This window comes from Poecilia formosa, unplaced genomic scaffold (genome assembly GCF_000485575.1).
Source record: "Poecilia formosa unplaced genomic scaffold, Poecilia_formosa-5.1.2 Scaffold474, whole genome shotgun sequence".
Lineage (NCBI taxonomy): Eukaryota > Metazoa > Chordata > Actinopteri > Cyprinodontiformes > Poeciliidae > Poecilia > Poecilia formosa.
Window position 1 is genome coordinate 204,883 of NW_006800413.1, and position 25,829 is coordinate 230,711.

At 39.4% G+C, this 25,829-nt stretch overlaps 3 protein-coding genes across 5 annotated transcripts in view; 2 read left to right on the forward strand and 1 right to left on the reverse strand.

Moving 5' to 3' along the window:
* Window positions 1-8: 8 nt before the first annotated feature.
* Window positions 9-16,385, reverse strand: mycbpap (mycbp associated protein). 3 transcript variants are annotated; one of them, XM_007578325.2, is made up of 19 exons: window positions 16,233-16,385; window positions 14,904-15,002; window positions 14,704-14,827; window positions 14,471-14,571; window positions 14,195-14,357; window positions 13,985-14,100; window positions 13,752-13,902; window positions 13,487-13,605; window positions 10,628-10,746; window positions 9,890-10,004; window positions 8,904-9,096; window positions 8,509-8,696; window positions 8,196-8,342; window positions 6,234-6,332; window positions 5,966-6,093; window positions 5,746-5,840; window positions 3,890-4,008; window positions 2,291-2,446; window positions 9-187 (listed from the first exon to the last, which is right to left on the reverse strand). In XM_007578325.2, the coding sequence occupies exons 2-19, from the start codon at window positions 14,991-14,993 to the stop codon at window positions 92-94; spliced, it is 2,319 nt and encodes a 772-aa protein (XP_007578387.1). In that variant the 5' UTR covers window positions 14,994-15,002; window positions 16,233-16,385; the 3' UTR covers window positions 9-91. The 3 variants fall into 3 exon arrangements, with proteins under 3 accessions (XP_007578387.1, XP_016519742.1, XP_016519743.1); XM_016664256.1 differs by having other exon boundaries at window positions 14,904-15,014; window positions 16,233-16,384; XM_016664257.1 differs by lacking the exon at window positions 14,904-15,002 and having other exon boundaries at window positions 16,233-16,383.
* Window positions 16,386-17,137: 752 nt separating this feature from the next.
* rasd2b (RASD family member 2b) lies at window positions 17,138-18,803 on the forward strand. Its single transcript, XM_007578327.2, has 2 exons — window positions 17,138-17,984; window positions 18,137-18,803. Exons 1-2 carry the CDS (start codon window positions 17,399-17,401, stop codon window positions 18,676-18,678), a joined length of 1,128 nt encoding a protein of 375 aa, XP_007578389.1. The 5' UTR covers window positions 17,138-17,398; the 3' UTR covers window positions 18,679-18,803.
* Window positions 18,804-23,525: 4,722 nt separating this feature from the next.
* The window catches only part of LOC107832916 (GTPase IMAP family member 4-like), a 3,734-nt gene continuing 1,430 nt past the window's right edge, over window positions 23,526-25,829 (forward strand). Inside the window, exons 1-3 of the mRNA XM_016664255.1 lie at window positions 23,526-23,618; window positions 24,601-24,711; window positions 25,721-25,827. Of these exons, the coding sequence (XP_016519741.1) occupies window positions 24,618-24,711; window positions 25,721-25,827 (201 nt within the window). The 5' untranslated portion in view covers window positions 23,526-23,618; window positions 24,601-24,617. The remainder of the gene's footprint in view (window positions 23,619-24,600; window positions 24,712-25,720; window positions 25,828-25,829) is intronic.

A 25,829-nucleotide genomic window follows, 5' to 3' on the forward strand; every position in this document is an offset into this window, starting at 1 on the left:
ACTCGGTGTTCAGTAAAACAAACTTTATTGATTCGTCAACAAAAGTCACGTCTGATTGTTTAGTCCTTCCTCGTTTCACCCAGCCTGCCTTTCAGGCGCAGCAGTGTGGGGTCTGTCCATCACCCACCTGAATCTCTTCCATCAGGTCACACAGATTGCACACAAGTTCTTCCATCCAAATATAAACCTGCCAGAAAACCAACACGGAGACTTAATTTCAGCATCTTTTCATACATTATTCATTCACTTGTCCCTTTTGTTTGACTTTTGTTTAATACATGGGGGGAAATTGAATAATTCATCAAGAAAATCTTAAGATTAGTTTAAGACTAGCTCGGCTACTGGCAATTCTTCTCATTTCACCGCTCCCTCTGGGCTCTCTCCCACTGAAGTGGATTCCTCTGGTAGAATTTCAAGCGGGCCAATCAGCAAACAGGAGGACTTGTGATTGATGACATCGATTTTCTGTATTGTAGTCTGCCTATAGTCTTAGCAATGTCCGTTCAGTCTGAGTTGGCTGTACGCTTCCAAATGGGTGGTCGTTTACAGCACAGGCAATTTTTGGTAAGCTTCATAGCGTCAAACTGGCTAAATTATCTTAGGGTCAAACCAAAACTTAAAATTTAAGACTTTAACAGAGTCCATACCTCCAGTGAGGAATCATTTCTCAATAGCCGAGGGTCCAGACCCTCTATCTGAGGCAAAACATAGGCTAGTTTAAGACCAGAATTACTGTTTGTGATCATAAAGAAAGAATTTAAAAGGTCTACCAAAAAACATGGGAGGATGGTAATAAGAGATAATTAGCAGGTAGCTGAGATATTAACTTAGTGTTGTGAGAATGTACCAGACAAATCCATTGAAAACAAATGCTCAAGTGGAATGTGATGTGAAGAAAAATATGTTCTTCCTCAATTTTTTTTTTCCGCTAATGGCATAAATCCATCTATAACAGTTTGCAGAGTGTTACTGGTGGCCTTGCTGCAGAGTGATCCAGGAATGACCTGCTGTATGGGATCTTTTTGCCGTGGATCTTACCTGGTCTCAGTATAGTACAGGGTGTTCACACGAGGCTTGTTATCAAGCCAGTGTGTGTGTGTGTGTGTGTGTGTGTGTTTCCCTTCAGTTCAGTAGGAGTTTTTATTTAGGTTTTTTTGTTTTTTGGAACTGTTTGTGTCACTCTGACACAAATAGTCCAGCAGATGGCTATTTAGAAAAAAGTTTGCATTTTCACCAGAGGATTCTCAAATATGTACAAAGTCTTTCTGGAAAGCTTTCGAAATACGCTTCCAAAAACAAGAGACTATAACGTAACTCGTTCCAACCTTGCATTTTGTTCATATCTACACCCACATATTTGTTGTTGTGCTCCACTACCTTCATCTCCTCTCCAAGAATGGAGCGTTTGACTAATTTCTGTTTTTTTTTTTTTAAATTTTATCATTCTCAGAATTTCTTCTTTGCTCTTCTTAACACTGAAGATATGTTTTTTTTTTTTCCACATCATGCTACAAGGTGTTCCACGTGTCCCCTGTACATACTGTAGCTTTTAGTTCGACATTCAGACACAACGCTTCCTTCAAACCTCATAACCTCCTGCATGCTTTCAGTCGCTCAACACTTCGGTCTCAACCAACTGTGGTCTGTCTGTCAGGTGGTTGTGGAAGCGTCCTTCATTTTTTTTTTGTTCAAAATAACTTTCTTTGCAGTTTCTGGTTTTTGAACATTATGAAAGGAAAGGGAATCAAAGAACTTGTGCTTCATGTCTTAGCGCCAATGTCAAAAATGTTGCTAGATTTGTGGGCTCGTTGCCTTTCCTGAAAATAAAAAGTTGGTAGAGGGCCTTGAAAGTTCCTAAATAATAACAGTCAATAACTTGTTGACTGTTGCCAACAAGTCGCTAAGTTGGCAACAGCGCTTTCCCTCGTCCTGACCACACTCCTGATTAAACCCCTCCGCTTATCCCAACGCGTGGCCACGCCCCTCAGTATCTCTTGACTCCACCCACTTTGGTGGAGTTTTCAGAATTTGTCTGTGTGCGGGGTTAAGCTTTCACGGGAGGTTAAGTTACACTTTAAAGAGAACTACAGCTGTCCCAGGTACTAGCCTAGGGTCAGGGGGATGCATCTATGTGACCCCTTGACCTCCTATCTCCTCAGTAGTAGTCAAGGAAACTTTAATGAAGCATCAGAACCTCAGAGACCGACCCAGGAATGTCTCAGAGTGAAGAAAAAAAACAAAATAAAACTCTCAGTGATGCATTGTGACAAAACAAAACAACATAACTTGCCTTTTTATGCAAAGCTTTTTTGTAGATCAAGAGGGTTTCTTCTTCTGCGTTTTCGAGGTCGGACAACAAACTAAAATCAGACTCAGACTCCTTATTTTGTCTGTCTTTGGAACGCTTGCCTGCGTGATCCGTTCTTTTGTTCTTCGTGACACAGAACTGTGGAAAGATTATGCCGAGTTGCGGTTAAACACAGTTGCAATTTACAGAGCAAACAGAGATGTTAGCGCGTAGCTGTGCGAGCATCTGTCAAAGATGGCTTGGAGTGGCACAGGTGCAAATAATTCACACCTTGGCATGCTGTCTGAGAGCAGGTGCACATTTGTCACAAAATGTTCCGTTTCCATGGCGCCCTATGAGTAATAAACTGTACCTTACCCAATGACTCAACCTTTACAAGGAGAGGAAAATCTGCTCAGCAGAATACGAACAGATAAAGCTGCGTCGCCGATCTTCTGGTAAATGTCAAAGATGGTGAATAATAAGTAGTGAGCAGTTAGAGCAGAAGTTACAGGACGAGGGTCAGAAAAGAAGTTCCTGGTGATTAAGGGGATTTCGAGAAAGGGGTAAAGGCATTAATATTCACTTCTATTTTTGTCATCTCTTTGTGTTACAACCACAAATCATATATACTGTATATCCTATAGCAGGACAATGACCCTAAACAGCCAAAGCTCCACGTAGAAAGGTTTAGATCAAAGCACATCCACATTTTAGAAAGTCAAAGCCCAACTGATGTGGATGCAGGTGGTTAAATGTTAAAGCAGAAGTTCACGGATAATATAAGGCTGACTGAGGATGAGCTATAAATATGCCGGTTTTTAGATTTTCATATGAAATGTATGAGAATAAGTGCTCTACTTGGTTTTCATCTAAAGCATACAGTCCTGATAAAATTCACAGAAGTTGTAGTTGTAATATAGCAAAGTGTTAAAAGGCACTGTTGCGTAATTATTTTGTCCAAACAAGTCTTCTTATTAAAAACTGCACAGCCGCTGTGTTGCTAAGTTACTTCTACAACCCTGAAAAAGGACACAACTCTTGGCAGAAAGCCTTTATTTTCTATGTTATTGGGCGAAATGTACCGACTTAGAACAGAAGATCATCACTTCGGGACTCTGCCTGTCGTCACACACCATCACAGAGACGAGCAAATTGATAAGATTCACCACAAAGCCGTGGAACAGATATGAAGTGACAAATCTAAAAAAAATATATATAATAATTTTAAGGATCTAGTGAAGATAAACGAATATTGCAGACGAGTGCCTTTCTGAGGACGAGTGTGTGGTTATGTGGGGGCGGCAGTCAGTAGTAACAAAACACTAGGATAGCAGATGAATGGATGACGGCTTGACAGCCTGGTTAAAGTGGAGTCTGACTCATGATCGGATCAGCTCAACTGTTGGATTCAGTGATGTGTTTTGTGGGTTACAAATTTAATTCACGCTTATAATCCAAAGTGCTCTCGACTCTGCGGCAAAACAACTGCAAACTCTCCTCGGTCTCTTTGTTCGTGATGGTTAGTGAGCTGCAAAGGCATTCGCCGCCACACAGACACGGCCTCTCTTCTGCGCCACTCTGACACTGACGTGCATTTACCTCTAACGAGCTGTCATACTCTTTGGAGTCTGATCTGCCGAGTTCCTTCATTTTCATTCTCTTCTCTGCTCCACCCAATGAGTCTCTCCTTTCATCGGAGGGCGACAGAGATCCCACATCTAGGGCGTAATGTAGAAAACAGGAATCCTGAACAGGAGAATGTTTCATCTGATGCAAAGTCCAAAACAAACAGTTGAGCTGTGAAAATTGAAGCTAATTTACTGAAATTTGTTGCAGTGGAGCTTTTTCCTCTTTTTTTATTTTTTTCCCCCCTAAGGTTAATAGTTTGATTTGGCTTTATCTCTGTTTAGATACATCAGAATACGTAACAATAACTACAAACGAAATTAAAAAATAAATATCCCTCCTTGTACTTTTCAAGAAATTTTTTTTGTTTAGTTTGTAACATGGACTGCAGCTCTCGATTTGAAAATGTGATTCCTTCTAAGTGAAGTCCATCGTAACAGACAATAACGCCTCATCATAGCAGGAAAGTATGTAATTATGACATTATTGTTGAATCCTGCAAAAAAAAAAAAAAAAAAAAATATATATATATATATATATATATACATACATATAATGTTGTGCTTGATATAGTATGATATAAGCAGTTAAAATATCTTGGTGTTTTAGTTATTTCAGTTATCAGATCTTTCTTTTTGCAATCTTTTAACAGTCAGCGTCTGGTTTTATGGCTCATCAATCTTGATTGCCAGTTAAAAAGCGTCTTAAATGAATGAATGACTGAATAAATTAATTAGTTAAATCTGTATTTAACTAATTAATTAAATTAGTTAAATATAATTTAACTAATTTAATTAATTAGTTAAATTATATTTAACTTATATATTCTGAACATATAAGCAACAGCAGACATTTTATCCAATTTAGGTTGTTGTTCTGGCCCTCTGGAGCTTTTCACAACCATCCAGGACTTTGATGGTGTTTTTATGACATTGTTCATGCTGTTAGGCTAACTGAGCTAAATGTTTAGGCTGTTTCTCTATCATGTCACGTAGAGATTTCCTCATCTATTAACGTAAGGGCTTGTATTTTCTGAACAGTATTTCTAAAATATTTTGTATTTCGACTTTGATTTCGGGCTGCAGCTAACGATTATTTTAGTAATTAATTATTTGTCATCGAGTAATCAGATAGAAAAATCAGATAGAAAAATGGCCATATTCTACAGATTATTCATATAAGCTTATTTTGAGCAGTATATTAAATACAATAAAAATGCAAATAAACAACTAATTAACTTTAATTAATTTTTTAAAATAAGAAAATAAACATTTTGTGGCCTAGAATGCAATAACATTGTATTCGTTTAGTGCATTCTTGATCATTTGTAGCAAAGTATGCATCTGCAACTAAAAGAATTACTACTTGACTTGACCTATTTAATATTTATTCATCAATAGTTGAATAGCGAAAGGCGTCTAATAGAAGATTTCTTTAAAAAAAAATTAAACCAGGTGAAAGTAAAACTATGCCACTTGAAGAGTTCTGGGTAGAACAAAGAAGGATTTTTATCTTATCTACAAAATGTATATATTTTTTGCACAATTTTGGCTAATTTACTACTCTGAGGAGTGTTGTTCTTTCACCAATTGAGATGTTTCAGAGTCTCTACGCTCTAGTTAGCCACTATTCAATTACTGAACTAGTTGACAATTATTTCAATAATCAGTTCATCACGATTAATCCAATGAACTGTTGCAGCCCTACCTTGATTCAAAATAAAACCCTATAAGGGATTGGAGAAATAGCACAGTAAGTGTAAGATAATGTAGTTTTGTCATAGAGCTGAGTGTCACAATGAGCTGGGATTATGAGTTCATGCCTCCTACCAGACCAAGTATCTTTCTCTGGAAGGCCCATCGCAGCTCTGAGCCTGCAGGCTTCAGTTCCCATCAAGTCCAGAAGGTTTATCCACAGTTGTCGCCTGCAGAGGGCACCAAACACCACCACCACAAACAATATTATTGTACAATTTCTAGGCGCAAAACATACATGTAAAAAACAGAACCTGCATAATGCATGTTTGTGTATTGCACTATGTACTATTACCCAATAATTGCCGGAGTTAGAAGGTGGTGTTTTCTAGCGGGAGGATCACAAAGTTGCAGATGCAGAGACTTGAGCTGGGAAATGCTCTCTTCTTTGATAGGATCCTCATCAGGCAGAGACAATACAGCCTGGAGGATAAAAACAGAATATTATACAGGTGTTATAGATGACATAGACCTGTTTATGTCTTACTTTTGTTCTGTGATGTGCTGCAACATGGTCTACGTTTGCTCAAAGCAGTTACCTAGAAGCGTCATGTTAGCATTACCTGTCGAAGAGTGTTAAAAGAGAGATCCCAGGTGCCCTCAGGATTCACCTGTTGCCACAGTGTCTTTAGGGCCTCTACTGGCTGGTAATGGTACCGCAACTAAAACCATAACAATGGAATAAATTTAACAATACTTTCAAGAGTTTACTTTTACATTTTCTTTGTTTCTGCACAGCTTTGGCCTACAACATTACAAGATTTATGATACAATCCTTAAAGGCAAATAAAGAAACAAAGTAAATACACATATTTCAATAAGAGGGAAAAAATATTTTCAGAACAGTAAAATAGTTTGTAGATATGAAGAGGTTTTTCTTTTTTTAAAAGGTAATGGTTTCTATAGTCACACAATTATAACCTAATAAAGTAAATATTGAACTAGAATTCAAATATCTCATTAAAACATTAGACACTGAATCTATGAATGAAGGAGAAAAGAAACAAACATTTCATATTGAACTCCAGATTTTAAAGTGAAAGACAGCATCACCAGTGTTTGAGGAAAAAAAACATTATGCTTGGTGAAAGGTTTTCTTGAATTTTAAAACATATGGATATGTAAAACGATAAAATGTCAGTTTATAAATAAAAAACATACATACACACATCTTTTAAAGTGTGTTGAAAATTGTAAAAATAAATTCAACATTATTTTTTATTCTAGTTCAGTCATTAGCAGCAGGCAATTTCAAAGACTTGCAGAAGGTAGCTCTGGCTATTTTATGAGAAACGCTTTTCTCTTCTATCTCAACGATAGAAGAGAAAAGAGGCAATGCTTTCAGCTAAAAGTTTGGTTGCACTTCAAAGACCTTCTTTAAAGAAGCTAACAAAACTGATTAACACACTTCTAGGTGGTGGTGGGGGTTTTTTCCCACTCACATGGATAAAATTTCATTTAAAGCCATTCTCCTTTGTAATCAATAATAAATAATTAGCTCGCCCCAAAGTGTGCTAATATGAATAGGAGTTGTAATAACGGCTCTGCTTAGGAAGAACGAACGCCTTCAGCAGGCGGAGCGCACGATGAATGGATCCATTACTGGGTCATCTCACACTGACTCACGAGCTGTGACTAGGGATCTGCAATAGACACTGTCAAAGAAAAACCTACGACACGTCAGGACTGAGCTGAAAGGGATTAGAAGAAATGACCGATGCGCTTCAAATGACACGTGTCATGGTGTCGAGGATTAAAACAGGCAAGCAGCTCAGTCACCACAACATCAAAACTACCACAACGAAGGTAGCGGTTTGGTGCAGGGCCGCATTCACGTGACGACCTACAAAGACGTGTTTTGGAGTATTCAAGCTTAACCACGAAGTTATATTTGGTCCATTTACAATTTTCAACAGCGTCATGGTCAGTACTTTTAAAAGGTGTTCCAGAAGATTATGCTAAGACACCTTTATCCATAGTAAACAACAATTTTGAATGTGCAGTTTGGATAAAATGGTTGAAACACTTAATTAGCATCTGCCGAGCATGGTGTCATCAAATTAAAAGTTAGTACTTGTAGTAGTACAGCAGGTGCATTCTGCGAGGTGGATTAAATAACGAAGGTGCACTATATAAAAATTAAAATGTTTAAATGGATGTAAAACCAACAGCTGATTGAGCGACGCTTGAACACAAACGGGTGTCAGAGGAGAACGAGCCAAACACATTGACATCATTTCTAATAATAATAATAAAGGAGGCTGACATTACGTTTTTGAAATAGTCCTGACCTCCAAACTACAAAAAAACTTCTGAAATGTGTTCAAAAGCCACGTCTGCTTCAGAAAATCAGTCACTTTAAACGATGTCAAACATTAAGACAGGAATATGTCAGCGGTAACCAAATGCTTTTTTGTTGGCAAGGAAAAGCATACGAGAATAAAGTTGTAACAATATTATACGAGAAAGTCAGTAAGCTGAGAAAAATGAATAATGTAGGAGGTTTTCTCCAGGAGGTAATGTACCCTGGGGTTTTTGTTCTGGAACAGCTGTTCTTCAGTGAGGTAAAGCTCTGCAGGTGACTTGGGCCTTTCAGGGACGTAGATAACCCTGACGAGCCCGTTCAACATCGATCGGCAGTACTTTTCCACAACAATCTTTTCCAGCTTGTTCTGTTAAACACACACACACGCACACACACACGCGCACACACACCCACACACACACGCGCACACACACCCACACACAAAACAAGATGAAGCCACAAAAGTGCACTTTTCTATGAACGGAAATGACTTTTTCATTCCTTTCTGAAACACACTGTGCTGGTGAAGTCACCTCTAAGAAGCTCCTCTGATCTGCAGTTTGGTCCAGTTTGATGGCCACCCCACTCAGCCTGATCTGAATCGAGGCTCCTCGCAACAACACAGGGATGGTGTTGAGTTCCCAGATTTCAGTCCAGAGACCTTGCTCCTCTGACTTAAATATGAACTCCAGCTGCTGGGTTTCGCTGGGATGAATCACACCTGAGTTAAAGTGAAAATAAAATAAATAAACAGCGCAATTACAATAGGCCTTTGCAGCGCTTAGCTGCTCGGGCCTAATGAAATAAAATTAAAAAAAAAACGTGCAAAAGGCTGAGTGTTGGTAGCGTGACAAGGGCTGACACATGAACAAATACATGACGCACAAACAGCAGCGGCAGGTGTTCCATCGCGTTTGTGAATCTGTACCAGAGGAGGATCTGAAGTAGAAGCGCACACGGTCCTTCTGCTGGTACAGGTGAGACAGACTTAGTCGTCTCGGAAGCTTCTTCCAGCTGTAAAAGATGACGGTGTTGCCTTCGTTGCGCAGCTCCATGTCGGTTGAGACAATTTCCCCGGTCTGGGTTTTGAACAGCACGGAGGTACTGACTCCAACTTCTCCCTAATCAGTCCAGTGGAAGAAAACACAAAGACACGACATGCAGAGAGCAGGTGATGCTCTCTGCATGTCATCAATAACAGGTGTGACACTGTTATTGATGTTATTAATCAATAACATTTTCATTAAAAGTCCATCGGTGCTTTTGCCTACAAAATGAAACAGAGCCGACTAATGTTTTTAATACAAATAGCAAATAACAAATGCAGGTTTTTAGTAGCCATTACTCTTGTGTCATAGAATAATTACATTGAATTTCCGGAACAGGAGACATTTTTTAACATAGATTTTCTTGTTTTTAAGTTTAAACTACTTCCTTTTCTACATTATTTCCACAAATATCCCATGGAGCGTATCTATCCTTTTTTTAAATGTTTTTCTCTATTTTAAAAAGCTAAAAATAGAAATAAAACAGTCTCTTTCAAAATAACAGCAGAAATCCTAGTAGATGTATGTTATTTCCCCTTAGGTCACGTAACATTTGTGGCTCTAAACAAGTTTTGTTTCGCTGGACTTGCGGCAAAAATGGCTCTTTGGATTGTTAAGGTTGCAGACCTTAGATGGCTTGAGATGCTCACAAGGTAAAATTTATTTCCACTGTGAAACTATTCAGTGAAAAACGTCACCTGTCTCCGATCCTTTACTGATGGATGGAAAGGCAGGAAAGGCAGAATTTAAGGTGTTGACCTTGTGTTTTCTTCTCATGGAGAGACATTTGTCCCAAAAAAATGTTTTTTTATCTCCTAAGAGATATCACGTTTCTGACCAGAGAATGTGAAAAACATAATGTCAGTACCTTATCAGACGTTGGGTGTCCAGTCCATTCAGCAAGCTGACCGTTAATCCTCAAAGCAGGATAGGGCAAAGCCTGGGCTTGATCGTCATCAGTTCCCTCCAGTGAGTCTCTGTCACTATACAACATGAGAACACCAGGCCATTTCAATATCCAGTCTTCAGATAATTAACTATTGGCTAAAATAATAATCAGTTGTAAAAAAAAAAATCCTCACATGTTTTATATCCATAACTGTATATTTTATCTGTGAATTTTACTGACTTGATCTGATATATTTCTGGTTATCAACTGGACCACTTTGTCCTTTGTGCCTTAAAATAATATTTGCCGTGAAACGGAGCGACATGAACAAGCTGAACTGATTGTGGTGGAAAGGAATGGCTTGTGACAAAAGAACTAAAGTTTGGCACTGATGTGCTGTGACACTGTGCAAAAAAAAAACTGTCTTATTCTGAGATAAGACTGTTATTTTTTTTTTTTTTTTTGAGAAAAATAAAATTTCACCAAAAATGTGATTCTCTGCAACAAAGACATTATCCCAACATTAAGAAATGGTTAATGAAAAGACAAACAAATACAGAGCACTTGTTGCCATTATTACACATTTATACATATTTACCTGAATTCTAAAGAAAAAATGTGCTGTTTATCAAAAACAACAACAAAAAAAAAACACACCAACACTGGCAGCATATTGTTTTCCCTCAACAAAACAGATAAGAGCTACTTTTTTCTTACAATTTCTCATCCTCCATAACAACGTTTTCCTTCTCCTCATTCTGCAGTAAGAGATCCTGGCGCTCCGACAAGGAAGTGTGCAGCTTTCCGGTGCCTATCACCTCCAGTTGACTCATATCCTGCAAACATTGTCACATGCAGTTGTTGTTGCCCTGGTTGACTTCAAATCAAAGGACATCACTTGTCCTGATGAGCCACAACATGAGGACCACTCACATTTAACTGCTCGCCTCTGATCAGTTACACTATTCCTAAAGAAACACCTCCTGGTTCTAGGATATTACTAATGGATCGTTCATGTGCGTTTTCCCACTGATGGCTTTAGATCCAATCGGAGTGGTCCCGCAGGCCGGGTTTATAGGCGTGCCTTAGCTCATTTAAATATCACAAAAAGTTAATTTATTTCTGTTACTTAGTCAAAGAGCGAAACTCTACTGACATAATCACATGCAAACTCGTGCAAAAAAAAAAAGTATATCGTGTGAAGCTGCAATATTTCTTGCCAGTCATCTCAGAAAGCGAAACTCGTATATAGAAGCACCACACACAGAGTGATATATTCCAAGTCTTTTCTTCATGTCATTTTGATGATTGTGACTCAGCAAGAACATAATGAAAACCCAAAATTCAGCATCTCATAAAATTAGAATACTGTGAAAAGGTCATTATGGGAAACCCCGTGGCGTCACACTCTAATCAACTAATCAACTCAAAGCACCTGCAAAGGTTACAAACGGTCTCTCGCTCTGTGTCAGTCGGCTACACAGTTACGGTGAAGACTGCTGACTTGGCAGGTGTGCACCAGAAGTCATTGACACCTTCACAAGGAGGATAGGTCGCAAAAGGTCAAGGCTGAATCGGCTGGTAAGAGCAGAAGCTCTGTCTCCAAGCTTGGTTGAGCGGTAGGAGAAGCTGCACCAGCAACAGGGATAATCGCAGCTCTGAGAGGACTTTCAAGTAAAATCCAAGCCAGAAGTATGTCACCGAGCCAAGTCAGCTGTGGACCAGACGATCCGTCCCAAATCCCAAACGTCACATTAGCCACCGGCCCAACAGAACACACTGCACCCGCCCCCAGACACCAGCTGAAATCATTAAAAAAAAAAAAAAAAAAATGGAGGTAATGTGAATAAACACTGCCACCATCAATATCTGTTATTAAGGGAGTTAATAGGATTAAGTGGGAACCGTCAGTGCATAGAGGTACATTTGTACCACCTCAGGCCTGGCCGCCGCTGCTGATGGACTCATTGCAATGCAGGCAGAGCATAAAGTCAGACTCTGCTGCCCAACAGGCTGCAGCCACGCTACCTTTGGCTCACTCTTGATTTCATAACCGTGCTCACCCTAAATTTGTTTGTGCGTGAGCCCTAATTGCTGTTTCCATGTGCCTTTAATCATTTTAGCAAGCCTTGTGCACTCGATGTACTTTTAACAGGCAATAATTGCTGCATAATTGCAGCACTTTGCTAATTGTTTTTGTAGTTGAGTGGGAGTGTGTTTATTCCCCGTGAGCCTACAAGGTTACGTGAACCTGCGTGAATGCGCAAGAACGCTGTGCGTTGTTGGCGTTCTGGAGCTTGTTTTCTCTGCAGAGAGCCCTGGAACAGAACGATCACTCGGCAAAGAAACCGAGTGAGGCAGCCTGTGGGGGTGTGAGCACTTCACAGAGCCGAGTGCTCCACCATTAGTTGTTTCTGTAATGATAAAATCAGACCATCTACAGCTATGAAATACATTCCTTTATGCACATCGTGTGGGAAATGATGGATTTAGGGAAACAAATACCTCAGGTAACTTCTAAATCTATGGACTGTTTGGAAAAATAAACTCAAGTAAACGCTGGGGGAAAAAAAACATGATGTCATATTGATTTTGTAAAACCGAGGCTCAAAACGGTTGATTAAAGCATTTCTATTTACTAAATCCCAGAATAATGAGAGATTTTTATTGTCTTTCTTCAAATTCAAAAGTATGCACCTAATTTGTATGGATTGCTTTTTTTAAAGTGCGTGGCTTTGGTCAAACATGTTTACACATACTTCTACAATGTTCTTACTGATGAAACTGTGTCTTTCCCAAAATATTTAAATTGCAACGTAATCTTATGGGCGCCGATTTCCGAATTTGAAAAAAGTAATAAAAAAATAAAATAAGGACACTCTGAATAAATAGCATGACATGTCAGTCGACTGTATAAAATGTATTAGAAAGTTTTCTCTGTTGATTCGCAGAAGTTTAAAATCTCAAACCTGAAAGGACTGACCTGTAGAAATGATGGATGTTCTGTTTACTACTCTAACGTCAGGCTTCTCACACATGCCTAAAAACCAAACCAAATTAGGTAACAAACAAAACTTTTTATAAAGCAATAACTGGCAACTGAAATTTTCCGAATCGGTTAAACTGGTTAGCTAAAAGCGTCCTGAAAGGACTAGGCTCATGCTTCATTTTATTTGAAATCTGAATCAGTTCAAGATGGCTGCAAGCAGAAGCAGGCGTCCAAATTGGTCATTCTCTCGCCGCTGGTCTGCTAGAGAATATCGCACCTGATTTATCATGGCGACAAATAGGGATACCTGTTCAGTTCTGTGTGGGTTCATGTGTGAATCTTAACCCTGGGGTCACCTTAAAAGCTGAAATCAGTTGCGGTAAAAGAAAACATAAAGTTATTATCGCCTTTAGCTCAAGTCATCATATTTTAAGTCATAATACACAGCTCCGTTTTTTACATTATGTCAACTGTTCCATAAAAACTATGATTATCTGGGCTTTGCATACGACATGTTTAATAAAAAGAAATAGCTTTAGATTGTACTTGTTTTCATTGGTAACTGAGAACAGACAAAAATGTCTTACTAGATTTTTCAAGTCCACGTCGTCCACAATGTGTTCAAGCTCCTGCGTCCTGCGTTGCAGGAAAGCACTCTGAGCCCAGGGTCGAGTAGCTGGACGCTCGATCTCAGTAGAAACGATTCCTGAAAGATGAAAAATATCCCCCAAAAGTAAGGGGGTAGAAAAAAAAAAGATTCTGCATGGGCTTAAATCGTTAGGGCTTCCATTTGCTCCAATTCAACCATTAAAGAGTTCCATAACAAGGCTAAAGGGATGAAACTATGTTTACCCATTTCCCTGTGTATGGTGCCTGGGTGTCCCACGTGTGTGATGGGTTTCTTTAGGCCTCGCTCGGTCTGAGTCAGTGTGGTCGCGATACCGGTCAGTTCATCGCCGAGACGCAGCGGGAGGCTCCAAAACTCGCCGCCCACAGTGTACCCCTTCCAAAGAGAAAGAGACGCAGGCGTGAAGAAAGTGAAGGGATGGAAACCTGGCAGGCCGGTAAAATCAAACGCGTCATACGTATCCAGAGTAGGCGAGCGGCATGACTTGATTTAGAATTTCCTTCTGCTCCTTTGTCTCTCTCAAATGCTTGTCCTGATTCATCAGCAGGTTTTCCACAGGCCAGTTGAGCGAGTCTTACAAGAGCAAATATACAGACTTCACTTTCCTCGTCTTTCCAGTGGAGAAACAAAGGTACAACGACCGACGCAAAGTTCTCAAGAACCTCACCAGACAATTCTTTCTGCTTCCGTCTGCGATATGTCATGTGTTTATCCCAGTTCTGAAGCGCATTGCTCTGGTGTGAAATCTCTCCATCGCTGCTGTCTGTGCGAGGCTCCATGTTGGCTTCAGATGCGGGATCTCTCAAAGGCTTCGGAAAGTGCTTTAACAGCTTGTTTGGAGGGGGAGAAAAGAAGAAAATCCAGAGGATATGTAGTTAAACAAATGCAAAAAAAATAATAAAATAAAATAATAATAATAATAATAAAAGTGTTCTGAAGTTACATGTTTCTCCCCCCTGGCCTCCAAATACGTTTGAAAATCATCTAAGCTGCCAAGGATGCAGTGCGGAAGAATCATCCCATGCTCGTCAAATCGAAGGTATTCTGCAGAAGAACAGAATTAAGGGGGGAAAATAACTATACCTTAGAGCCTAAAAATATGGGCTTCAACATCCACAGATAGCTGGATCAATATTTTAACTAGAACATCTTTTGCTGGAGTAAAGTAAAAAGAACCTGAGATGTCCAAGTGCGGAGACCCTTTCGCTGGAGGAGCCGCTTCCGTGGCATTTCCGTCTCCGTTTAGCACTTCTCCTCGCTCTGGGTTTGGATGACTTTTTGGAGGCCTTGGTTTGAGAAGCTGCAATCACATAACAACTTAGGTCGCTAAACCGTAAGACTGTTTGAAAGTACTAGAAGGTACTGCTGAAATCCACCTGCTCGTTGCATTGCGGACAAGAAGACCTGGAATTCCCGGCTGTATTCGTGGCGTCTGGATCACTTGATCTGGACGATTCTTCCTGCATTTTTAACTTCTGGAATAAATCGAAGAACAATTGAAATTCGTGTTCATAATTTAAATAATACCTTCTGTAGCTATTTCCTCGATGTTTACCCCCACATAACTCATACAAGACCTTGAAAAGAATTCATAAACTTCTTTTTAGCGTTTCCCTTTCAATATGTGTTATTGAAAGTGCACAATTGGGAAGCAATTTAACCTCATTATAAATCCGTAGAAATCCAACTATTCTGCGAAGGCCTCAGAGGTTCACAGAGAACATTAGAGGGCAAAAAGCGTCTTTAAATATCAAAAAGCAGACAGGTCAGGGAGGAAGTTGCAGCGATTTAAAGCAATGGTGGATTATAGTACAATGTTCCAAGCCCACGGAGCACTGCTCATCTGAAAATGAAATGAGAATGGAACAAGTGCAAACTTACCAACACATAACCACCTGCCTAAACTGATAGGCCGGGCCAGGCGAGCATGCTTTCTCATGAATCAGAATTAGCATATTCACTTTTAAAAGTTGCTACAGGGGGCAGTAGCAGATGGGCCAGATTTTTGTCGGGGTCCCAAAGATTTTTTTTTTATTTTTTTTCTGTTAAATATTCAAGTCATTGAAAATTATGAAGCTACACTTGATTTCTTTGGGAAAAACATGGAGTTACTGCTTCGGAGATGTTTAAAACATACACTGCATCAATTCATACCTGCTGATGTACAGGATAACATGTTAATCAAACTAGTAAAATAATTTTTCCATAGTAGACTGGGCACCAAAACTGGCTCCAGCCCTAGGCCCAATACCCTTGTAAGTCCCAGACCTGTATACCAAAGATATTTCCAAAGCCATCAGAACTTTTGCCAGAGCTTCTTATTTTTGTGCCTGATTTTCTCTCAGCTTGTGTAGGCTGGCTTTGTCTCAAAACGAAAATCTTGTTGTGATATTACATAATCACAAACTTACATAATTAACAAACGCTTCTGACACTGACCCAGTTTCAAGCGAACATCTTTTCTGTTTCTTCTATCGTTACAAGAGTCATTGATTCCCTCTGTAATAATGAACGCCGAGCACTTATTAAATTATAGCAGACAAAAGGGGTCAAACCCAGGCCATCCTTCAAACCAACCTCCCTTTAGCTAACTCAACTTATGTCTATTGGAACTCCAAGCGTCGACACAGCAGTTGAGTACTGCGGAGATTAAACAAAGCAGAACCGAGACTGTAAAACGAGGAGCTGGTGCTGACCGGACCTACCGAAAGGTCCCGGCTCTGTTCTGCTCGGTGACTCCGCTGCAGCTGAAGTTCAGAGGTTTACCTTGTACAGTCAGCGCGGCGGTTAGCCTTGCTTAGCTACAGGTAGCTTACAGCGTTGCTATGACGACAGGCAGCAACTTCCTTTTTTTTCCTCTCTTTTTTCCCCCTCTGTGTTTGTCTGTTTCTTTGTAATGGAACAACTATTTTGCCATTTAAAAAAAAGTTTTTATTATTGTTGTTTTATTTAATTTCGGATAAAACAGCACTGTGAATTATGAAAGGTATAAAATTTTTAAGTAAAATGTATTTTAATTATTTTAATATTTTAATAATATTTTAATATATTTTATTTACGAATTTCAACATTTTATTTTGGGGTTATTTTAATTCCATAAATTGACAACATAATTACAATCTAAATTGTATCCTTATAAAAGAGTGAATATACACAAATTCCATGGATTAAGTATTATATATTCATTAGAATGCGACAGATTAAAAAAACACCAACAGACAAAGGGAAATATAATGTTATGGGGAAATTTTAGCATTTCAAAGATCAAAATCAAAATAATATAAATAACATAATCACAAAATAACAAAGTAAGGTAACACAAGCATTTTTTCCCAACTCAATTTCCTTCAAAATAAAACTTTTGAAACTTTAACAAAAAATGCGTGTGTGTGTGTGTGTGTGTGTGTGTGTGTACGCGCGCGCGTGTGTCAGGTGAATTTCTACTTTTACTCAATTTTACTCAACTTTACTTCATAATAAAGTATACTCAAGCAAAAGTAAAAATGTAAAAAATACTTCTAAATGTACGTTTTTTGGGTAAAATGTTGCTCAAGTAAATGCAAGCTAACCGAACTGTTATTTTTATTATTATATATTTTTTTCTTTTTACAGAAAGCTTAACGTTAGAAACAAGACAATTCTTTCAGTACAGAGCATTCACGCTGTGTCCTGCTCCCTGCTCAGCGCTATCCTTTTTTTTTTTTTTTCTGTCAGCATGACGCGGTCGAATCCCTCCCGGGGCTGAGGGGCGAGTATATAAAGGGAGCTGACATCAGCAAACACACAGAGAGCTGAGGAATCTCAGCCTCATCTGTGATTCTATCCGCTTTTCGGCTGCGCAAAAAAAAAAAGAAAAAAAAGAAGAAGCGCCATGGGAAGCATTTCCACTGGAGCCCCGACCGCCTCCGCTACTGTGCGGCACCAGCTCAAATGTGCCGAAAAAGAAACGCGCCTGCAGGAAAACAATGACGAACAGTGCTCTGGTCTCTCCAAGGTCTGGTTGGCGTACAAACACGCGTCGCAGCAGCTGAGTTCGTCCGGAATCAAAGCGGGCTTAGGTCTACTTAAAGTAGCCACGTCTCAGTGGAAACAGGAGAAGAAGACAGGCGGCGCAAAGAGCAGCCATCCCGCCAAGAGATCCTCGCTGGATCAGCTGACAGCTTTAGTCTTTCCCGGCCCGACCCGTCGCAGCGGTCTGGAGCACCGACAGGACCCGCTTTACCTCACCAAGCCGCAGAACTGTAAACGCATCGTAGTTCTCGGTGCGCCACGGGTTGGTAAGACGGCCATCCTCAGAAGATACCTCCGGGACGGGTTTGTGGAGGAGTACAGTCCGACCTCTGAGGATTTCCTTAGGAAGTTGTTTTGCATCCGCGGGGAGACCTACCAAATAGACATCCTGGACGCTTCCAGGGAGAGGGATTTCCCGGCCAAGCGGCGTCTCTCCATTCTCACTGGTGCGCATTGTCTCAGTACGCAAAAGTAGCTTAAACAATGACAGATTAGGGTGAATGTTACAACTGCATGCGCAATTTGTTATCTGCACGATGCGTTAAAATTAACTTAAACAAGTTCGAATTGCTTATTTTTTATTTTGTCATTTCTACAGGAGATATTTTCCTACTCGTCTTCAGCCTCGACGACAAGAGCTCTTTCGAGGAGGTGTGCAACCTGCGAGAGGAGATTTTGGCCGCTAAATCCAAACTCACCAAGTCCTCGGTGCCGGGGCACTGCGCACAGCCGCGGGTCCCGCTTGTGGTCTGCGCCAACAAAGCGGACCTTGACTCCCAGAGAGGGATTTCACGCGCAGAAGTGCTCAAAGCACTCGGGGGTGACTGCACGTACTTTGAAACATCTGCGAAGGACAGCACCAACCTCGACAAAGTCTTTGAGACTCTGGCGAAGCGGGGCGGCCTCCCGACGGAAACGGGTCCGTTTCAGCACCGCAAAGTGTCCCTCCGCTCGTACCAGGCCATGCGGACGGACCGGGCGGCGTGGAAGGGAGGAAGGGTGGCGAGGCGAGATGACCCCTGCGGCACCCTGTACCCGCTGGCCCGTCGACCGAGCTTCACCACTGATCTTAGGCAGATCCTTGGGCCACGTAAGGGGACAAAACCGGGCCAAGGACTGGAGAAATGTCAAATTCAGTAACGGACTGAGAGCGATTGAAACAACGCATGAGCACTTTTATTCTCGAAGAAATGTCAATAAATCATTTGACTTTGATTTTTAAAATAAATATATCAATTATTTTTTAATAAAATAAAGCGTGTTTATTATCTTTTGACAAAGACATCTATCTATCTATCTATCTATCTATCTATCTATCTATCTATCTATCTATCTATCTATCTATCTATCTATCTATCTATCTATCTATCTATCTATCTTAAAGGACACTGTGGGAGGATGTTGACTCAGGAACTTGGTACCTTGGTTTACATAACCTGCTTTCAAAAATCTATTAGGCTGCAACTCTGTTTCCCACCTACTTGTTTTTTCCTCTTCCTGTGTGTGTGTGTGTGTGTGTGTGTGTGTGTGTGTGTGTGTGTTTGTTTTGAGTGCGTAATAACTGAATCGTGATTGCCAGAAGTCCCACACACCCTTAGCACTCACATAAAAGCAGGGTTTTCCAGCTATACCTACTAATTCTCAGATCTGACAGGAGACCCCAGGAATACATTTGTTTAGATTTGGTTTCCTTCATCTTTTCATTTATTTATTTAATTTAATTAATTAATTTATTTATTTGCAAGGAAACCTTCAAAAAAGGATACTTGGTATGTAAAATTACAACAGGGAAATAAGGAGAAAAATTAGATCCCAATATAGAGAAACATTTCATAAAGGCATCAATAGGGTTATTTGTAATTGTGGATAAAAGTTCTGTTTTTGTCAGAGGGTCAAAGGATGTGTTTCCATGGGTACTGCTTTGGACTCCTCTTAGTAACCGCTAATAAATCTCCAATGTTCAATATTCACAGAGCTTCTCGTATCACTAAAGCACCGGTCACTCCTTTTCATCTCAGGTTAATATTTGCTGGAGAAATAAAATCTGAATCGCTTCTGCTTTGTCAACTGAAAAAAAAAAACAAACGAGATGAAATAATGCTCAAATAATCTAACTTAATAATTACAGCACAGTATTACTGCCTGGGTGCCATTAGGCTTTCACACAAATGAAAATTGGGTATTGTTATGAAGGTGTGAGTCATCACTTCTGAAAGGCTCAGAGCAATGTTAGAAATAAGGTTAGAGAGATGCTGAGAGATGATTGGAAACACACCAATAAAACCCACTATTTGGCCAGAGAGAACAGCTAACAGAAGGTTATTATTGAAGTGCAGATTCTGACCATATCCTTCAGAGGGCTTGGGCAGCAAATGCATCATCTTTGCAGCCACTCATTCTTAGTCTTCACACGCAGCCTCGTCTGAGTCAAGCACAGCACAGCTCAGCTCATAAGCCTGTGTGGATGTTAGATCTGTACGGTCGTCACTTCCACTGTCTATATCAGGCTAGATATGTTCATATTTAGGATGTTCATGCATATAAAAAGGAGGAGGAACAAGTTACTGCGGTTGGAAACTCTCAGCGCTTATTTTCAGATTAGTAATGTAGGATCTCATGCAAATGTAGGTTGAAATAAATTCCCTTTTAACTCTGGTGCTGAATGTATGAAACGAGCACAGCGTGAGTAATAATTCAGCACTTTTTAGGGGGAGATTTGCAAAGCGATCAAGACGGTGCTCAGTGACAATCCTCTCACCTGTGAAGGAGAAAAAGGACAGGAGGGAATGTTCAGTGGTTTAAAGCAGAGTCATGTTTGTATTTAATTTATAAAATGGTTCTGGAGTTGTTCAGAATATGCTGATGTTATTTTTGTAATTATTTTATTTGTTTGAAACAGGGACGATGTACAATAAACACTAAGCTCAAGAGGAAAGATGGACTGTACCAGGTTGTATCTCTGGTGATAATTTTCACCTGGAGTCCCCAACCCAGCTGGGTGTTTTTATTTATTTATTTTTTAAATAAGAAATGCATAAAAGCAGCCAGACACTATTCAGTAAATATAATTCACAATTAAAAAGCCATCAGATATAAAGTCCAACAACACTGATACAAAACTCCTATGATCCATACTGAGCAGGACATCACTTTTACCAACACTTCCAATATGTGGTTTAATGCCCATGGATGGACAAATACACTTAACTTAAGCCCTCCAGACATACTTTGCAATATATTATCAATAGGAAGATAATCACCTCCATGACATCTTGAAGTATCCATATAAAAGCAGTCCTGACTGTGGCATTAAATGTATTGCACATGGACATGTTTTATACTTGGTCAACATTTCTGTATTGAAAACTGAGTTTTGGTTTTTTCATTAGTTGGAGGCTACAACCATTAAAACTAATAAAAGTTCTGTTGGTAATATACTATATCTTTCTCTTTGTGTAAGTAATATGCATTTGACTTAAAATTTTATTTACCGAAATAAATGAACTTTTTGAAAAAGTTCAAGCCCATAACGATGTACCAGGACATAAACTGCAAGGCTAAGATCAATAATTAATCATAGCTTTTTCTTTTTTTTTTCTGCCTCTGGAACAAACAAGTTTGAGATTTCTTCTCTACAGCAAGGTGCCACGTGCGTAAAGTTCAAATTACAGAAAACTGCAGCCATTTTCACTTCATTGAAGCCCAAACAGCCGTGCTGCACGTGCAGCGGCCCCCTCTTTGTCTGAGCAATCACTGACAGCACATTCATAGGAAAGCACTTGAACAGATGCTCCAGCCTCTGCCTACACGTGAAGGGGATTCACATTCCTGTTGTCTTCTCTTTATCCTTGAAACACAAACACACACACACATACACACACACACAGCCTTACCCTAAACCCAGCCATCACCAGTACATGCCTAACTCTAAACCTAGTTTAAACTTAACTTAACTCAACCTTAGTCCTAACCTCTAACCTCATCACAGCTCTTCAACATATGGGCCCCAGACTTTGAATCCCATAAGGACCAGTGGGTCCCATAAGGACTTAAGCCCTCCAACTAATGAAAATTCAGTTTTCTTTGCCACTCCAAGAAATGATGCATCATGGTACATAGTTTCACCTAGAGAGCTGAAGACATGCCTTAATACAAATAGGATTGATTGTCATTTATACCTACTTATTTTGTGTTTTTAGTCTTTTACAGACAGTTATCTCTTTAAAGTCAAACAAAAAATATACATATAATTTTATCTTGAAAAGGAGGGAAAGGTTGCTAAAGATAATTTTATGAACCACACATCTGATATTTTTTTTCCATCTCATGTTAGTAATTTCCTCTAACATTCAGGTTTTGTCCAAAAGCAGAATAAAAAAACTCCACTTCTGTTGAATTTCACATCCACTTTTCAGTCGTGCAAAGAGCACATATAAGCTTAAAGAGTCTCCACAGTGACTCATGTAACCTTTCAATCAAGGCAAGGACATTTATTTATGTTTTTTCAGCTAGGGTACAAGCAGAGTGAAACTGAACAGAAAATAAACCCTGTTTCTCTATCTGGTTTGGTTGTCATCAAGACTTTTCAGGAGCTTCCATGAATTCAACCATAAGGTGGAAACGTCAGCAAGACGGCACCTTCTGTGTTTAACGCCGTGTTTGTTGACAGACCAACAATCAGCCAGTAATTCACAGGAGCTCAGTGAGATCAGGCTGCAGAGATAAAATCTGGGCTGCAATGCTGTCACGCAACTGCAGATGTGCTCAGAAGTTTAAATACGACTGCAGTATTTCTTTTTGTTTTTGGTTGTTTTTAATTTTTTTTTAACAGACTAGTGCTAATGCAAAACATTTCTTCAATTAGTTATTGGTTGCATTCATCTATTTGTCAAAGAATGACTGCCCCGAACCATTATAACAACAGAAACAAACCAAATGACCCTGATCATAGCTCTGTTTTTAATGTTTTAATCTAAAGATTCAGTTCCTGTAAAATGTTGTCTTCATGTACTGCATGTTTGAGACCTCCCCAAAGTGTTTCAGTGATATTTAGGTCAGGAGACAGAGATAGTCACTCCAAAACCCTCACTTTTTCCTGCTATCACAAGTATTAACATTTTAAAAATTAATTTTCACCTAACAAATAACAAAAACCTTCCTTTGTCCATTTGTAAAACAGTTTCACTATGAACCTCTTTCTGCATCAGAATATTCTTGGATTTTACATACATGATAGAAGAGATTTGAACCAGTTTCAGCATTATTTCAAATACACAAAAAAACAGTCAACATATTCCACACTTTCATTTTTTTTTTAAGAAATGTTAAAGAAAGATGCAGGCAAAATAAAAATACAAATAAAAAACGACGAGCAAATGGGCTTAAAAGTTGCTGTGCTTTTTCAAGACCACTAGAGGGAAATGCGTGCTCACAAAGTTGCATGCTGGAGCTGGTGGAGGCTTTTCTGTTTCCTCACGAGTTAAAATGTCCGGTTTCTTCTTTTGCAAAACTTTGCGCATATTGCAGGGAATATCTACTAGCAGCTCTGTTGCAGTGAACCAGAACACAGTGAAATTAATTATTGTCCCGCAGTGAAATAATTTGGGAAGAAAATAGGAGGAGAAAGGTAAAGAGTAATACCCAACCTAAATAGACTGATACAGTAGTCTTGTGGAAAAAAAGTATGTATCCAAATTTCTCCTCAAACCATAATTTAGGACAAGGCTGCCTCAACGGACCAGGAAGAATACCAGCGTGAGATGACTCTCACGTAGGGTCTTCAGGAAGCTTTACTTAGAAAAACAGAAAATATAGTGTTTACTCAGGTTTTCATATGTAAATCACTGAAACTAATTGCTGCACCATTCTCAGATAAAACTAAAGTTTTAATTGAGAAGCAGCACAATTGTAGAGACTAAGATTTCTTGTCTTCATCTGGGGTATATAAGCACGGCAGTGACGTGGAACGATAAGTTTCAGTTTTGCTTTCGCGAGATCGTGCACGTTTAGTTAACAGGTTTTCGTTTCTCCTTGCTTTAGTTTGGGACATTTCAGATCCGAAATCACTGAAGCCTGTCGTGGTATGCTATATGACATTATCAGCTTTTTATTCATCTGTGTTAAATAGACTGAATGGTAGGTTGGAGCATATTTTGATGTCTTATTTATGGTGGAGGGAAACTGATAAGGAACAAATATTGTGCGAGGGACCGGATGAGAAGACCCAAGAAAGTTGGGGAAGTAAAGCAAAAAAATCAAAAATATTTTACTGTTTTTCTGCAGCTATTCACATTGTAGTAAAGTAACGGGGTCTGTAGAAGAGGGTTTAGTATTTATCTTGGTGAACTGGAACACAGAGGCAGCAACTGTATTAGATTTGGATTACAATAATTAACCTGCATATTTGTCTAAATGTGCGTTTTTGTCAAGAAAAGTAGATATTTTGTTTTGTCTTTTCTTTACACAAGCCCTCTTTCTTTTGTCATTGCCTCCTCTCCTTTTTCTGCTAATCCTTTTTCTAATTCTCTGTGTGCATCTTTATGTTGATGAAGAGATCTGCCTTCTATGTCCAGCTTCTCTACTATTGGCCTATTCAGCTTTGGAACCAACGTCACTGCGTCAGACGTTGTGGGGCGTTTATGTTTCTTGCAGTTGCTCGGTGTTTGTAAGGACAAGGAAAAACTAAATATATATGATTTTATTTCTTATTATGTTACTTTTAGTCCGCCATATTTTACCTTTTAATGTATTTCATAAAATTTGCTCTTTCCTACCTTTTCCTCTCTGCATTTATACAAGACTTGAATCCAAAGGCAAACATTTTACTTTCTTAATATATAAGATCATGTAAAACAGATAGAAAAATTAAATATTGCTTTAGCAGAGCATTAACACCAACAAACACGATAAACTGTTTCAGTTTCCCAGCCAAGAGTACAGCCCATGATGTGGGCAAAAAACTTTGTTTTTTCAATGCAGGCCTGAAGAGCGATTTGAAATGTCAAGGTTCAAAGGTCTAATTAATCACAGTTTAATTAGACCTTGTGTTTTGTGTTTTGACAGAAACTTGTGATCCTGTGATGTTGGACGGGAAGGCTTGGAACCGAGCTTGGTTCCACCTTTTGGTGTTCGCATTATGTGGACTCATGGCTCACTGCCGGTCTCAAAGCAAAGGTGAGATTGAAATAACACACTGTGTTTAACCTGAACAGAATGAAGCAGGATTATAATACACAGTAAGAGACAAACAATAAAACAAATCTTTTTACAACACAAATAAGTTAGGTTGTATTAACACTGGGAAATCCATTGGTCCACTTGTTTGGTCTGGACCCAAAGCAGACTTTAATGAACAGGTCCTTTGTCAACAAACCCACACAGCATTGATTCTGGGGCAGGGCAGAGAACTTGTACGACAAACGTTCGCTTAAATGCTGCGGAGGTCAAGACTGTTCAACAGAAACCCACTTAATACTTTTTGATCTACAAAAGCATTTGCACCTTCATCAAAGGAATGCAAAATTGCTTTTTTTGTTGTGAAGTGACACAATGATTTAAAGATTGAACAAGTAGCTTTGAGCATTTCTGCTCTGAGACATGCACCACAGTCACTGAAAAAACTATAATACCTCAAAGGAAAGGCATCGACATAACAAACAGCAAAGATAGTTGACACCAAACACCTTTATGTTACCATCATAGTAGCATCACAGTGGATTCACTTTGTGTATTGATGTATGTTACCCTGCAACTTTGGATGGCTGAGGGTAATGTATAAGATGATCTTCCCTCAACGTGTGATGCTGTGGTATGAGAAAGGCGAGACACACGTTGAGCTTCCTTCACATTCAACCGGAAGATTTATTCTTCTTGTGTGGTCAATCCTCTCTATGCCACCAATCCGACAGCGCCCCTAGCGGCTGTGTGTGTGGAATTGCATGGACTAACAAAAACGACACGAAAGAACTTATTACAAAGAGAAATTAAGGAAAGAAAATGAAAAATTATGTTGGGGTGCCTTTTTTCTTAATTATTGTTTTTAATTTACTAATAACTTGCTTTTCACCCCTCTACATGTACACTAGTCTTCGAAAAAATATGTGAAGATGTTTTGTTCATATTCATTGGTAAAAAAGTATCTTGTAACACTGACAACTGGAGAATTTACTGAAATTTTTCTCAGGCTTTTCAAAGCAGCGGACTCTCTTTTTGGTTGGAAAAACTGGCTCTGGAAAGAGTGCATCAGGAAACACCATCTTGGGCCACTCAGCATTTAGAGAAGACGCCTCGGC

Coding starts and splice junctions, on each gene's coding strand:
- mycbpap (XM_007578325.2), bottom strand. CDS start 14,993: ATGCAGGAAGAATCGTCCAGATCAAGTGATCCAGACGCCACGAATACA. Junction 14,101..14,194: donor GAAGCAGAAAGAATTGTCTG/GTGAGGTTCTTG, acceptor TGCTCTTGTAAG/ACTCGCTCAACTGGCCTGTG. Junction 6,094..6,233: donor CTTTTAACACTCTTCGACAG/GTAATGCTAACA, acceptor TTTATCCTCCAG/GCTGTATTGTCTCTGCCTGA.
- rasd2b (XM_007578327.2), top strand. CDS start 17,399: ATGGGAAGCATTTCCACTGGAGCCCCGACCGCCTCCGCTACTGTGCGG. Junction 17,985..18,136: donor GCGTCTCTCCATTCTCACTG/GTGCGCATTGTC, acceptor TCATTTCTACAG/GAGATATTTTCCTACTCGTC.